The 13,629-nt window shown below is 39.5% G+C and overlaps 1 protein-coding gene across 4 annotated transcripts; it reads right to left on the reverse strand.

Moving 5' to 3' along the window:
- Window positions 1-834: 834 nt before the first annotated feature.
- LOC306833682 (uncharacterized protein) lies at window positions 835-13,192 on the reverse strand. Of its 4 annotated transcripts, XR_013780403.1 has the most exons (8): window positions 3,136-3,261; window positions 2,992-3,060; window positions 2,654-2,902; window positions 1,553-1,582; window positions 1,409-1,465; window positions 1,143-1,201; window positions 1,006-1,065; window positions 860-919 (listed from the first exon to the last, which is right to left on the reverse strand). XR_013780403.1 is itself a non-coding variant. In XM_079359127.1 (7 exons), exons 1-7 carry the CDS (start codon window positions 3,140-3,142, stop codon window positions 906-908), a joined length of 486 nt encoding a protein of 161 aa, XP_079215253.1. In that variant the 5' UTR covers window positions 3,143-3,261; the 3' UTR covers window positions 860-905. The 4 variants fall into 4 exon arrangements, 2 of the variants coding, with proteins under 2 accessions (XP_079215252.1, XP_079215253.1); XM_079359127.1 differs by lacking the exon at window positions 1,143-1,201; XM_079359126.1 differs by lacking the exon at window positions 1,143-1,201 and having other exon boundaries at window positions 835-1,065.
- Window positions 13,193-13,629: the final 437 nt, after the last annotated feature.

A 13,629-nucleotide genomic window follows, 5' to 3' on the forward strand; every position in this document is an offset into this window, starting at 1 on the left:
GCTGCACTTAGACTTCGTTCAGACTGCAGCCCATTTCAATCAGATTTTTTTCCCCCAAATCTGATCAGTATCCGATCTGACTGACTGTCCACATTACGAATTGCCATGATCTGATCTGCCTGTCCATATTGATGTGGTCTGATCCACATTGATTTCTATGGTAACAGGTTACGCTCAGTTTGTTTTGATTCTTGCGTTTTTCTTTCATCGACCAAAGTTATCTTATCAAAATTAACTTGCCAGATCTACGTCGTAGTTTTTTTCCGATGGCGTCGCATTGAGAGTCACACAGAAGACGCATTAAAACAACCGAGTCGTTCAGATCGAGTCGGATCTGTAGGAATCAGATTTGGAAAAATCAGATCTTGTGGCTTTTTGTGTTCAGACTGGCAAACAATCAAACCACATACAAATCTGGATGTGCTAAAAATCTGATTTTTGTAGGTGCAGTGTGAACAAGGCCTTAGTGTGGAAGTATGTACACACAAGGGTTATTCTCAGTGGATCTAACTCTTTATCACTTTGGTAAAGTGCATGTGTCATCCTGTCCTTTCCTTTTCATGTCAAATATACCACACACAAAAAAAGAAATGCATGGAATTGGATGAAAGGGGGGTTCTGTAGCTTTGGGGCTTCCCATCCATGTTTCATCATTATCATTTCTATAACACAATCTAAGACAAATAAGACTATACATGTATTAGGATGGCAGGAGCTCCATCTGGATTGTAAAGAAGAAGTTGCCATTGTCAGCCAAGCCAGGACCACTGAGAGTTTCTCTGATTGAGAAAAATAAACAGATCAGGAATAACTACATCTACATTTGAACATAATTTGATCCAATTTAATGTTCACTTACCTATCACTACTTTCTGTGGAGTTTTCAATCTCTCTTAGTAGTGTAGTCAACATATGTTTTCTGAAACAAATTCATTTTGAAAATCAGGATATGCAAGTGTGAAGTATTAAATGATTGTATGTACAATAATTATGTATTTACATTACCTAGTCTCTTTTTGAGGATGATTATGGCAAACAAAAGTAAGGCAACAAGGCCTACAACTGCTAAGAGATGGAACCAAGAGATGGATATTAATGACAATGTTGACTTAAAAAAACCATGATAAAAAAAGTATCCCTACCTGATTTTTAGTATTTGTTAGACAAGCATTTGAGTACTTAGTAAAAGCAAGAGGACATACTGTAAGGATGGCAGAGAAGAGACCATTTGTGTTAGTAGCCAAAAGCATGTTTTCTCTAATCTAACAACCAGCATAAAATGGCAGACATTGTTGACATGAAAGAAATATTAATGATTGTCTTCTGGAGACTTTAGCTCATTAGCAAGCAGAGGACTTAAGGTGGAAGCAAGAAAAATTCAACAGATTTGCTTCTGTTCAGAACTTACATACAACTCCAACACCAATGAGTAAAGCACTCAGATGTGTGGCTGGAGATCCAGTGACTGGTATACGAGAGAGAAAAATAAGTCAAGGGTGAGTCAAAACACTGAGTAACATGATGCAAAGTATGTGTCTGCAGGAAAGCTTACCTCTATCTAAAGCACAAATTGTGTTGTTGTCTAGTGGGGGAAACGAGAAGTGAAGTATTATTTGACTGAATGCCATTAGCTGATGGACACCATAAAAGCTGATTGATTTGTATACAATGTTACTTTTTGTTTGTATCAGGCAAATCTGTGGAATTGTAATATTGTAAACGGGAAAGTCAAAAAAACTACCAATGAGGGCAAAGTGAACAGAAACATTTCCATGACAAAACATTTAGATAGAGAGGCTCATGTAGCTGGCGCTACAGAGTTGTGTATGGGTTGCCATGACAACAAGTGCAAGATTTATTCCGGGAGAAGACGAGAGAAACTTAAGGAACGGAGGGAGAAAAAAGAGTCAAGAGGTCGGAAAAAACAGTGAAATAAGACAACGATTCCTACTCTACTGCTGGTCATACAGGCGCACACGGTAAAGTTTTAGTTTGTAGTGCTCTGTTTACCTGAATTTGTAATTTATGTAAATAATGACATGAAGAGTTTAAAACAGTATTTGTCCTTTTTATTTTAGTTTTCACGGTGTTCCTTGACTTCAAAGATATAAAGAAGATTAAACGTCTATGGACATCAGTTCAAAACGTGAAGTCCTTTTTTGAGCTGACCAGAGTAGCTACAGCTCATTGTGTGAGTATGTGGCTCATTACTTTTTGTGAAGGGGATAATGAAAGTTGAAGCCAGCAAAACATTGACAGCAGAGCTTCAACAGCTAACATGTGGATGTGGACTGAATCAGTCTACTGACAAAAAAAACTCTGCTGCATTTCAGTTTGTGAACACTATTACTGAATGTTCAAAATTACAGAAGACTAAATAATCATGTCACCTTTGAGATACTGAGAGTTAACACTATAAATACATAAAGATCTTATTTACATGGTTATTTAAACCCATTAGACCAGGGATACTTGTGTGCAAGTCATCTTGTCATTAAGTCATGTGTGCAGGGGGTATTGACTTAGCCTTCAAACTAAAATGTAACCTTAATGACTTTCAGGAAAATTCAGAGGAAAAGACAAACAAACAAACAAACAAGGCTCATAAAACAGAATGTAGATGTATGCAAAAAAAAGCAAGTAAGATAAATACCTTGACATTTTTTTGATGCAATATGACCTTCACCTTCACGTTCAAAATCACAACCACCATCGGTATTAATGAAAGCGAAGGCACGGCCATCATGCTTACAGACACTGTTGATTGGTGGAAAGCCTGTGCAATCTGGGATGACACTGCTGTTCAAGAGCTGTTCATCGCTGCAATACACAGATGTCACGTTGGCTGCACATCCTTGCTTCTCACAGAAATACATGGATGTACCTGCTACAGGTCGTGCATCTGTAACATTAAAAAGTATGTATTTTATATCAAAGAAAATGTGACTTTTCTTTTTCATCCTAAGATTGGATAAATAAGAGAGGACATGCCTGGACTTGCTGTGACTAGAGGGCACTGAGCCAGTGCAGCAACCACCAGCAGAGTGAGGAGTGTCCATACTGTAAAGACGATATATTCATTGTAATCATGGCGCTACTGATGGTTAAGTTGGAGAAATAATTCAGAAAACCTACCGTTCATGTTTTTGGACTAGTGCTGAGAAAGCCTTGTTTAACACACATCCAGCTGCCTTTACCTCTTGGTCACGGATAGTTTCCTCCTGTAAGATAAAAAGTCTGGTTAGATTCTTCCATCTCTAACCTCTTTTCGTTGGTCTGTATTAAAATATCCTTTTCGTAATGAAACCCTCCTGATAACCAAGTCTTTCTCTCTTAAATTCATCTCTCTTCTTCAACTTTGACTTTTCTCAGTGTAATTGAGTCACTTGCCATATAGCTCTATTTCGAACCTGCTCTCTTAAAACACACACACACACACACACACACACACATTTACAAAGAATGATGAGTCATTCCTGCTTTCGGTGCCCTTTCAGCTCGATACCTTTTCATAAAAAAATGTCAAAATGTTCATGATTTCAACATTTGATCTGAAGGAGGGCTTTATAAACTATCAGAAAATGATATTAGTCTAGCTCGGGATATTATAATCTATTAATTTTAGGGTTAGGGAAATATTGTCAATGAAACTAGACAATTCCAACAGAAATTGTGAGGGTGGTTGCCGTCTGTGTACGTGTTTCTGAGTTATACTGCAGTAAAACTGTTAGCGCGTCCTCGTCGTACTTCCACATTATGCCGGTGCTGTGACAGCGGACAACACAGCACGCACCCTTAAACACACACTTCCGTTCCTTGATAGATAAATCATTTTTTATGTAAAGAGCATATTGCAGGTTTAAGATGAAGTACATCAACACACATAAGTGCTGTAAGTTAGAGGAGAAAGTGGCTGTTTTTAGCGTAGCTGTTTTGTTTGACAACAATGACAAATTGTTTGTTTGACAGTCACGCACCACATACACACACATTGGGCTCTCACTCTAACTGACTCCAGAATTTCAGTTTTCACTCATGTTTTAAAATTGCGAGTGTGGTCCCAGTCTGAATGGCAGGTCAGTTAGAGTGATGACATCATTGTTTCAGTGGGACAGAGTTCTGTTGTAGCTGTTAGATGGCACCATTCTTACTGCTGTCCCAAACATGCACGCACACACACTGACACACACACTGACACAGCAAACGCACGCACACTCAATCTCAAAAGTAGCCTACTGAGCTTAATAATACAAGCTCAACAACTAATCAATGTACACACACACAGCATATGTGAACTTTGAAATCACACTCAATCAATTAAAAAACAATTTGTAGAAGGTGCAAGTGTCGATCATTCACCTTTACATTGTATGGGAGCTGCTCGTAAAAACGGCAAATCTGTACAACGCATTACGGTGCCGCGCGCGCGCGCGCGCGAGAGAGAGAGAGAGAGAGAGAGAGAGAGAGAGAGAGAGACATGGAACTCGATTACACGGCCTGTGCAAATGCAGCACTATGTCTTTATTGTTTATTCCTGATGCAGCCCAGTGCTCACGTTGTTGTAGAAAATACAGTGTATAGTGCAGGATTCTCCTGACGTGAGTTCACAGCGCACGTAATCCACACAAACATGCACAACAGCACACACACTCCACAGTTTAATGCGTGCACATATATTAGGCTACTACAAAAAGTTTAAAGTTGTAATGGGATAGACGACCGACAGACGTAAAGCTTGTGTTTCTGTTTGTTTCCAAACCGCGCGTTCCGTCTTTCCCCACTGCGCGCACACACACACGCACACACACACACACACACATACACACACACGCGCGCACGCTCTCTTACAACAGAGTGGGATTTATAATAAATCGTATGACTACATATATTAATACAGACTGTCCGGTGTCTATGACAGCGGACAACACAGCACGCACCCTTAAACACACACTTCTGTTCCTTGAAGCTCTTCAAAGTAAAAGCTGGCGATACAGGCTATACACTGTTTAACCAGGACAGTCGGAGCTTTATTTTGAAGTAGTTTGTTTATATATGCGAGCAACAATGACTTCCGGATGCGATTGACAAATATGTTCCATTTTTGTCACTTAAACGCGATTTGTGTCCAAACCGTGTGGCCGAGGTTTCCACAAAGTAATAGCACACATTTGGGGCCAAGCCGGTCATTTTGATACCTTTCTTGTGTGTGTGGCGCAAACGCTGTGGGAGGAGTAGCGTGGCCCGTTTTGAGGATATAATAAAGAGAATAATAATAATAATAATATGACCTATTGTAGTAGTGTGGTTTGCCTTTCAGGCAACCACCCTAAATATGGAGACCCCATGAAGAGTAGCTACTGTTTAACACAGAAGCTACTGGGGATCTTAAATGTGAGGGAGTGGCTCCATCACTGAGTGCAGGCGCACACACACGCTAGCACGTACACTGACACACACGCGCACCAAACTTTCCCCTCTGCCAATGCTCCTTATCACGCAATTAAACACATCATCTTCCTCCTTTCCCTTCCCGTTCCATAGCGCGACCAAGGGTGTCATACATTTATATCAACTTTCAGCGCACTCACTATTAAGGGCGTTGGATGCACGCTCCGCGGCTTCCCGTTCTGATCATAGACTGTAAAGGTAAGGTCCCTTGTGGAGTGAAGCTTTTAGAGCTCCCCCTACTGACTGGCTGCAGTATAGGTCATAAATGTAGGATTTATCACTGGCCACTAGGGGGCAATGTAGTATTGTACTATGATCGGCTCAGTTAGGGACCGGCCATTTTGGTTGCTATGGTTACGTTCATGACACGGTGTTTGGTTGTGCCGTTCAGCCTAATTCATGTAAGTCCAATGTTTAATGTTTTAAAACGGAATGAATACAACGGTTGCACATTATGTGTAATGTTGTAATATGTTATGACCTATGTTATATTGTATGGTCACATTTGGGAATTATTACTATTCACTTATCCTGCAATCGTTTGTATTATTGTAGGGCTCCTTCATCTCTGTCATTAAAGACATAATTCGACATTGAGGAGTGTTTCTTCAATAAACCCCGCCTCCTCAATGATAACAAACGGGATGTGGGTCAAACTGTTAAGTTAAAATACTCGTCACATAATTTTTTTCCAGACCTAAACTCTGCTGTGATCATTAGATATTATCACCCTACATGGTGTTCAAGTGCTCATTTTTCTGTGAAGTTTGTTTTAAATAAGTTATTTGAGGTTAAAAAACGGGATTTTACGTCATACATGGCGATGATTGACAGCCGTTGATCTTGCGTAGCGCTCTGGGTAAATAAGTCGTTACGTCGTGAAGTGAAGCCAAGACGCCACGGAGCTTTTCTGTTCAGTTTTTTCGTCTTTTCTGAGCTGGTGAAAGCTGTTTTTTCTGCAGTAAACTAATGTCACGGACCTGTGGACTCTAACGCATCTTTGCAGTTTTTACGGTAAGTAATAAAGTGTGATTTATGTGTCATTGCTTAAAGTGTTATCAGCGAGCTAACATATTAGCAGTCTAGGCTAGGTTAGTTAGGCATGATTTATCTTTTTATTTTACTTATTAATATGAGCAAACCTAAGAACTGACATACTGTGTTTCTTGATATTGTTATATTATTTTTGTTAGTGAAATTGTATTTAAAATAAAAAACATGGTAATTAAAATCAGCTCATAGATGCCGTTCATTGACTGTACAGTTATGTTTCAGTAAATAATAAATAGGTCTGGTAAGGTTTTTTTTTAAAAGTATCAAGGACAAAAACAAAGCTAAATACTATAAATCTGTCCTTGTAGGAGCCATAAATGAGGTAATGGGGCCTGTCACTCACGACTGTGTGGTGACGTGCAGGGTTCGAGGTCACGTGTTCACGGGCGGAGTTTTTATAAGGCTCACCTCCTTTTTTTGTGAATTGGAAAAGTTGTAGGAGAGAGAGGGGGCCGGGGGTTGCCGTAGTTTTTTGTTGACCGTTCGCTTCATTCATTCAGCACTGGAATACAGCCATAAACGTGTACACTGATCTGCAATGTACTGTATGTGAAACAACGACACTCTTTTAATTAAATGCCACAAAAACGCATTTGGTTGAAGTCTGTGCTTCCGAGCAGCGCGTCATACAAATAAACCGAACCCAGGGTTTTCCTCTCCAGCGACAATAGGGCTTGGAGTCGATACAGTCCTGTATCATTACTAATGTGAACATGTTTACAGTCTGTGTAAAGAGTGTGTTATACAGACATTAACATGTCACCATGCAGCCTGATATTTATAATACTGTATAATGAGGTAGAATATTTCTCTAGATATCAGGATAAAACTAAAGTAAGCTCGGATTTAATATAACGTCTGATTTAAGAGACTAACAGAAAGGTGAACACAAACAATCAGCGGTGGTGTAATATAATATTAACCGAGCATCATGCTGCTTAAACCTGCCAAATATTCAGCATGAGCTTACACACACATTACCAATCCAATAATCACAAGTTGATCATGTTGTACATTTAATGACGCTTATTAATAAATTGTGTTATAACTTGACAAAACCTGACAGACTACAAAAACAGGCTGCTTGTTATAGTGGTTAGGAGACATACAGGCTCAATAAAAGAAGGCATAAAGATCACGTTTCTCCCAAAATTATATGTTAATGTTTTTTTATTTTGCATCTACAATCATTAATGAAGATTTTATGTCTTTTAATAGGTATTTCCCTGTTTTCACCAACATATTATACATTAAACTGAGGATTTCCTTTTTCTCATGTTGTCTCTCTCTCTCTTGCAGCTCGTCCTCTCTGGTGTGCTCCCCCCTCCAAAGCCTGCTCTGTAAGACGGGGCGGATTGGAGGACCTGAGCACTGCTTCTCTTACCGTTTGGTCTGATCTTACACAGCACTGGACGGCGGTCTGATGCGAAACAGTGGGCCGATTGTCGTGCCTGAGCCACAGAGGATGCAGCTCGCATCTCCTGAGCAATGTTTGACAATTCATTCAAAAGATGAATGGAAGAAAAGAGAGGCTGTTTAATACTGAGGTTTTTCTTATTAGCCACATTTTCTTTTTGTTATCTGCTATAACTTTAAAATACTGTGCATTCATTTGCCTTTTTCAAACCTGTATAACCCACAAAAACCTTAAATACTACCTCCATCTAACTGAACAATCAAGTGAAAGAAAGTAGCTTAAAATACCACACTGTTTTTAAGCACAACCTGTATTTGTTAAAGTTACAAGACTAGTGTTACATTTCATGTGATTGAATAAAATATAATAATGTAATTGCCTTCTCAGTCTGTATCATACCACTTTACTGTCTTTATGTGCATGCTGTCTTTAACACTAACCTACATTAAATGTTAAGTACTCGAGTGTTGAAGTACTTTTAAAGCTATTTGTTTCCCAGCTGTGACTTCTGTCATTGCCCTACAAGAACATGAGACATTCTATATTTTTACAGCTTAAAACAGGAGAGAAAAGGTTTAAATCAATGAATACTTTATTTTATGTATAACACATTGGCTGAACAGTGGTTCAGTTATAAAAGTGAGGAGGTTACTGGTTTGAATCCCTGTCTGACAGGAGTCTCTCTGTGAGGAGTTTGCATGCTCTCTTCCTTCCACAGTCCAAAGGTGTTCACCGAGAGGAGAACAAAGTAAGGGAGACCATCAGGCAGGGGTATCTGTATCAGCCATCTTTCTTCTTCCTTGTGTCTAAAATGAGGATATTAAAAAACAATGAGATAAACATCTTAGACAAGGAAAAGAACCAGAGAAAAGGTCCATACAAACAGAAACCTTAATGAAACAGATTCATTTACCAACTCCACAGTTATGCACAGAAACATAAACTCTCACATATACTCATTTTTTGTGTAAATGTACATAGAACTGAAGTGACTACTGACAGCAGATACAACTTTAGTACTATGTGCACCACTTCTTTCTATCATATAACATATTTTCACCAGCATATGTTAGATCTGTTCACAGCTTATGTTGCTAACTTAGCTAAAAAGAGTTTTAGTTCGTTTTTTGCCAAAAATAAAAGGTTTAATAACCCACAGAGTTAAAGAAGATAGATAGATAGATAGAGGTCCTTCTAAAAAAATTAGCATATTGTGATAAAGTTCATTATTTTCTGTAATGTACTGATAAACATTAGACTTTCATATATTTTAGATTCATGACACACAACTGAAGTAGTTCAAGCCTTATATTGTTTTAATATTGATGATTTTGGCAAAAAAAGTCAAGAAAAACCAAAAAACCCTATCTAAAAAAATTAGCATATTTCATCCTACCAATAAAAGAAAAGTGTTTTTAATACAATACAAGTCAACCTTCAAATAATTATGTTCAGTTATGCACTCAATACTTGGTCGGGAATCCTTTTGCAGAAATGACTGCTTCAATGCGGCGTGGCATGGAGGCAATCAGCCTGTGGCACTGCTGAGGTCTTATGGAGGCCCAGGATGCTTCGATAGCGGCCTTAAGCTCATTCAGAGTGTTGGGTCTTGCGTCTCTCAACTGTCTCTTCACAATATCCCACAGATTCTCTATGGGGTTCAGGTCAGGAGAGTTGGCAGGCCAATTGAGCACAGTAATACCATGGTCAGTAAACCATTCACCAGTGGTTTTGGCACTGTGAGCAGGTGCCAGGTCGTGCTGAAAAATTAAATCTTCATCTCCATAAAGCTTTTCAGCAGATGGAAGCATGAAGTGCTCCAAAATCTCCTGATAGCTAGCTGCATTGACCCTGCCTTTGATAAAACACAGTGGACCAACACCAGCAGCTGACATGGCACCCCAGACCATCACTGACTGTGGGTACTTGACACTGGACTTCAGGCATTTTGGCATTTCCTTCTCCCCAGTCTTCCTCCAGATTCTGGCACCTTGATTTCCGAATGACATGCAAAATTTGCTTTCATCCGAAAAAAGTATTTTGGACCACTGAGCAACAGTCCAGTGCTGCTTCTCTGTAGCCCAGGTCAGGCGCTTCTGCCGCTGTTTCTGGTTCAAAAGTGGCTTGACCTGGGGAATGCGGCACCTGTAGCCCATTTCCTGCACACGCCTGTGCACGGTGGCTCTGGATGTTTCTACTCCAGACTCAGTCCACTGCTTCCGCAGGTCCCCCAAGGTCTGGAATCGGCCCTTCTCCACAATCTTCCTCAGGGTCCGGTCACCTCTTCTCGTTGTGCAGCGTTTTCTGCCACACTTTTTCCTTCCCACAGACTTCCCACTGAGGTGCCTTGATACGGCACTCTGGGAACAACCTATTCATTCAGAAATTTCATTCTGTGTCTTACCCTCTTGCTTGAGGGTGTCAATGATGGCCTTCTGGACAGCAGTCAGGTCGGCAGTCTTACCCATGATTGCGGTTTTGAGTAATGAACCAGGCTGGGAGTTTTTAAAAGCCTCAGGAATGTTTTTCAGGTGTTTCGAGTTAATTCGTTGATTCAGATGATTAGGTTAATAGCTCGTTTAGAGAACCTTTTCATGATATGCTAATTTTTTGAGATAGGAATTTTGGGTTTTCATGAGCTGTATGCCAAAATCATCAGTATTAAAACAATAAAAGACCTGAAATATTTCAGTTGGTGTGCAATGAATCTAAAATATTTGAAAGTTTAATTTTTATCATTACATTATGGAAAAGAATTAACTTTATCACAATTTGCTACTTTTTTGAGAAGGACCTGTAGATCCCGAGGGAAATTCAAGGCATCCAGTAGCAATATACAAGACATACAGGATACGAAAAAACGTTTAAATTCAATAATTAATATAAAAAGTGTGGTTTTCTTAATTTCTGAATGAACTACGTTTAGATATTTGACTTGAAATATATGGTGGTTTTGTACTCACCTCTATGGTCGGTAGATGAATTTCTATCCGTAAAGATTCTTAAGTTCTTGGCGTAGCTGGGCTGCGTAAGCTATCAGAGCGGTACGCTAAATGGGCGGGGCGTGTTGCCAGGGCTCCTCCCGCCGGACCCTACTGCGCAGACTCTGGTTGCAAATGACGTCAAAATTCCAAGATGACAGCGCCCATGAGGGCCGTAAAAAAGCTTCACGAACGTTGAACGGAAACAGCTACAGTCCACACCCACTGGTTCTGATGCAAACAGAGGCGGTACATTTCCGCCAGTTAAATAGGCGGACGTGGCGCTGAATCACAATCACGTGATATTATTGATTGCTTAAATGTTTGTTTTAAATATATTGACAGAAATGTGGCTGTCTGGTGATTAAAAGGTTCAGGTAAAAAAGGGTAAGTTAGTGGTGAGGCATCCACAGGGAGTTACATGTGGAAACTCCATTCATTTATAAGAAAATGTAACAGTTTAGAAATATTATGCAAATCATAACGCCCGGTGGGAGGGGCTTTTTCTTTAAAAGGAAGGCTGTTTGAAACCTTCGGGAGTCGGAAGTCAAGTTACAGAGGAGGTGACATCTTGAGGAAGAAAAGTTTTTTGCTAACTACTCATGTTGGAGTTTTGTTCTGTAAATATTTTTTGTAAATATTTTTTTTCTATTTTTTTTGTTTTGGATTTTTCACATTTTTGTAAATATTGTGCACACTTGTGGAGGCCGGTGAAAAATAAATCCACCAATCACAGTGTTCGACTACGCCTGTGTGTTTTCAAACTTTTTGGGGGGTGTTTAACCCCGCCACAACAAATAAACAAAATTACCATATAAGTTCCTATTATTAAAGAAATACAATTCATCTACCCCACCCCCTGACCAAAACAGGAACCTTTCCACCTCAAACTTCATATTTACTCCCTAACCATTAAACAACATAGGGAAAAAAATTACTGTTACTAACCAACAGATGTTTGAGGAAACGCTAACTATTTTCCTAACCAGATCCCAAGATTATTCTCTAAGAAACTCCATAGTTTTTTCTCAAGCTGGAAAGACCTCTTATTCAGAGGTAGTGGCTCCTTCATAAGGCACACAATCTGGTCATCTCTGTACCAGCTGATGTCTTCTCGTGGACCTGGCCAGAAAAAAATTGTTGGCCCCGTTCTTATGCATGCATTTTACTTCCACATCATCTTCAACTTTCAGGATGATTCCTGGGTAAGGCTCCCCATCATAGCTGACAATGCACCACTGCCCGATGCATTCTGTGGAGATGATCTCTGGCCTTGATGGTTCATCAGAGGAATGTCCGCTGTCCTCTTCTTCAAAACAAACCTCTTTGATATCAAAACAACCACACCTTTGTCTGCTTGGCACAAGCAAGTTATTTCCCGGTGTTTAATTTGTTCTGATGTTTTCTTTTTCCTTCCTTCCTCCCTGTCCCTTCTCCATTTCTCCCTCTCTGTTTTGAGAGACTATTTGTGTTAGTAGCCAAAAGCAAGTTTTGTAAAAAGAGTATTGACCCAGTTGTAAACAAAATACACCATAATATGTCATGGGGACTCAAATGTCACCGAACGTTAGGAATGACTCTGATATTAAACTTAACAATATCCACGGGCAGTCATTAATCCATGTTTTAATTGTAAAATTAAGCATTCGTTTCGCTATTGAATGAGCCACGATTTAGTAACGTAACTCAAAACAGTCCTTAACCCAAGACCAACCTCATCCAACCAAACATCAACATGCCAATAAAACGCTTTGAGGATCCTAATTCTAATCCAAATGCTAAATTCAGTTTTTTTAGAAAGTTAAAAAAACAAAACAAAAGGTAGGTTAGCAAAGCAGATACAGTTTACCTTGAAGCCCAAAAGTAACTTCTTCCTATCCTTTGGTGCTCTGTCTGTCAATGTGCTGCGGCGGAAACTTCATCCACCTTAATTGTCAGGTGACTCGAAAACAGACGTTGAAATGGCGAACCGGGTGGGGTCATCCGCCCCCGCTAAACGGGTGAGAGAAGGTGACTTTTTGCTGTCGAGGAGACATCCTAGCTGCGATATCAGGAAATGAAGCCTTCAACCAGCAACTTGACAAATACAAAACTTTAAACCTCGCAGATTCAGTTTGAAAATACAAAGTCCAGACTTGAGAAGTGAACAAAGTGACTTAACGACTTTCTGAATGAAACCATTTTCAGCAGCAATATGGTGATTACTCTCATCATTGCAGCTCATATGCTTTAAAAACAACACATTGATTATTTTGCAGCTAAATCAGCCTTTAAGGTCATAACCTAATGGAAAATTTTACTAGCAACAAAATACTGTAAAATAAGTAAAAGATATGTGTGTATTGTTTGTAAGTGAGAAAAAAAGATGTAAGTATTTTTCTTTTATAGTAGAAGGCAATTCCCTTCATAAAATAGTGTCACAACTCCAGATTAGTGTGCATTTTATTTTGTTACCATCATGTGTCATGTCTTGTGTTCCCACAGTGTCTCCAGCACAAGTGGTTACCAGATGTGTCTCACCTGTGTCCTGTAATAATATTGAGGGTGCTCTCTCTGTGCCTGTTTGTCTTGTACCTTTGGCCCCGTTCCAACCTTCTCTTCAAGGAACTTAAAGAGATACTTCACCCATTTACATGAAGCTGTGTATCATTAGAAACATGGTAGTAGTGTTGAATGGTCGTGAATCCAGCCCTCATTTTGCCCTGAGACGAGATAAATGTGTTTTTCTTT

Source organism: Symphodus melops (assembly GCF_947650265.1).
Source record: "Symphodus melops genome assembly, chromosome: 1".
NCBI classification, from domain to species: Eukaryota; Metazoa; Chordata; class Actinopteri; order Labriformes; family Labridae; genus Symphodus; species Symphodus melops.

What these genes read in the sequence shown, in the direction of transcription:
- LOC306833682 (XM_079359126.1), bottom strand. An exon ending in AATTTGTGCTTTAGATAGAG is followed by an intron (nt 1,466 to 1,552) that starts GTAAGCTTTCCT and finishes CTCGTATACCAG; the next exon opens with TCACTGGATCTCCAGCCACA. An exon ending in CATTGGTGTTGGAGTTGTAT is followed by an intron (nt 1,066 to 1,408) that starts GTAAGTTCTGAA and finishes TCCATCTCTTAG; the next exon opens with CAGTTGTAGGCCTTGTTGCC.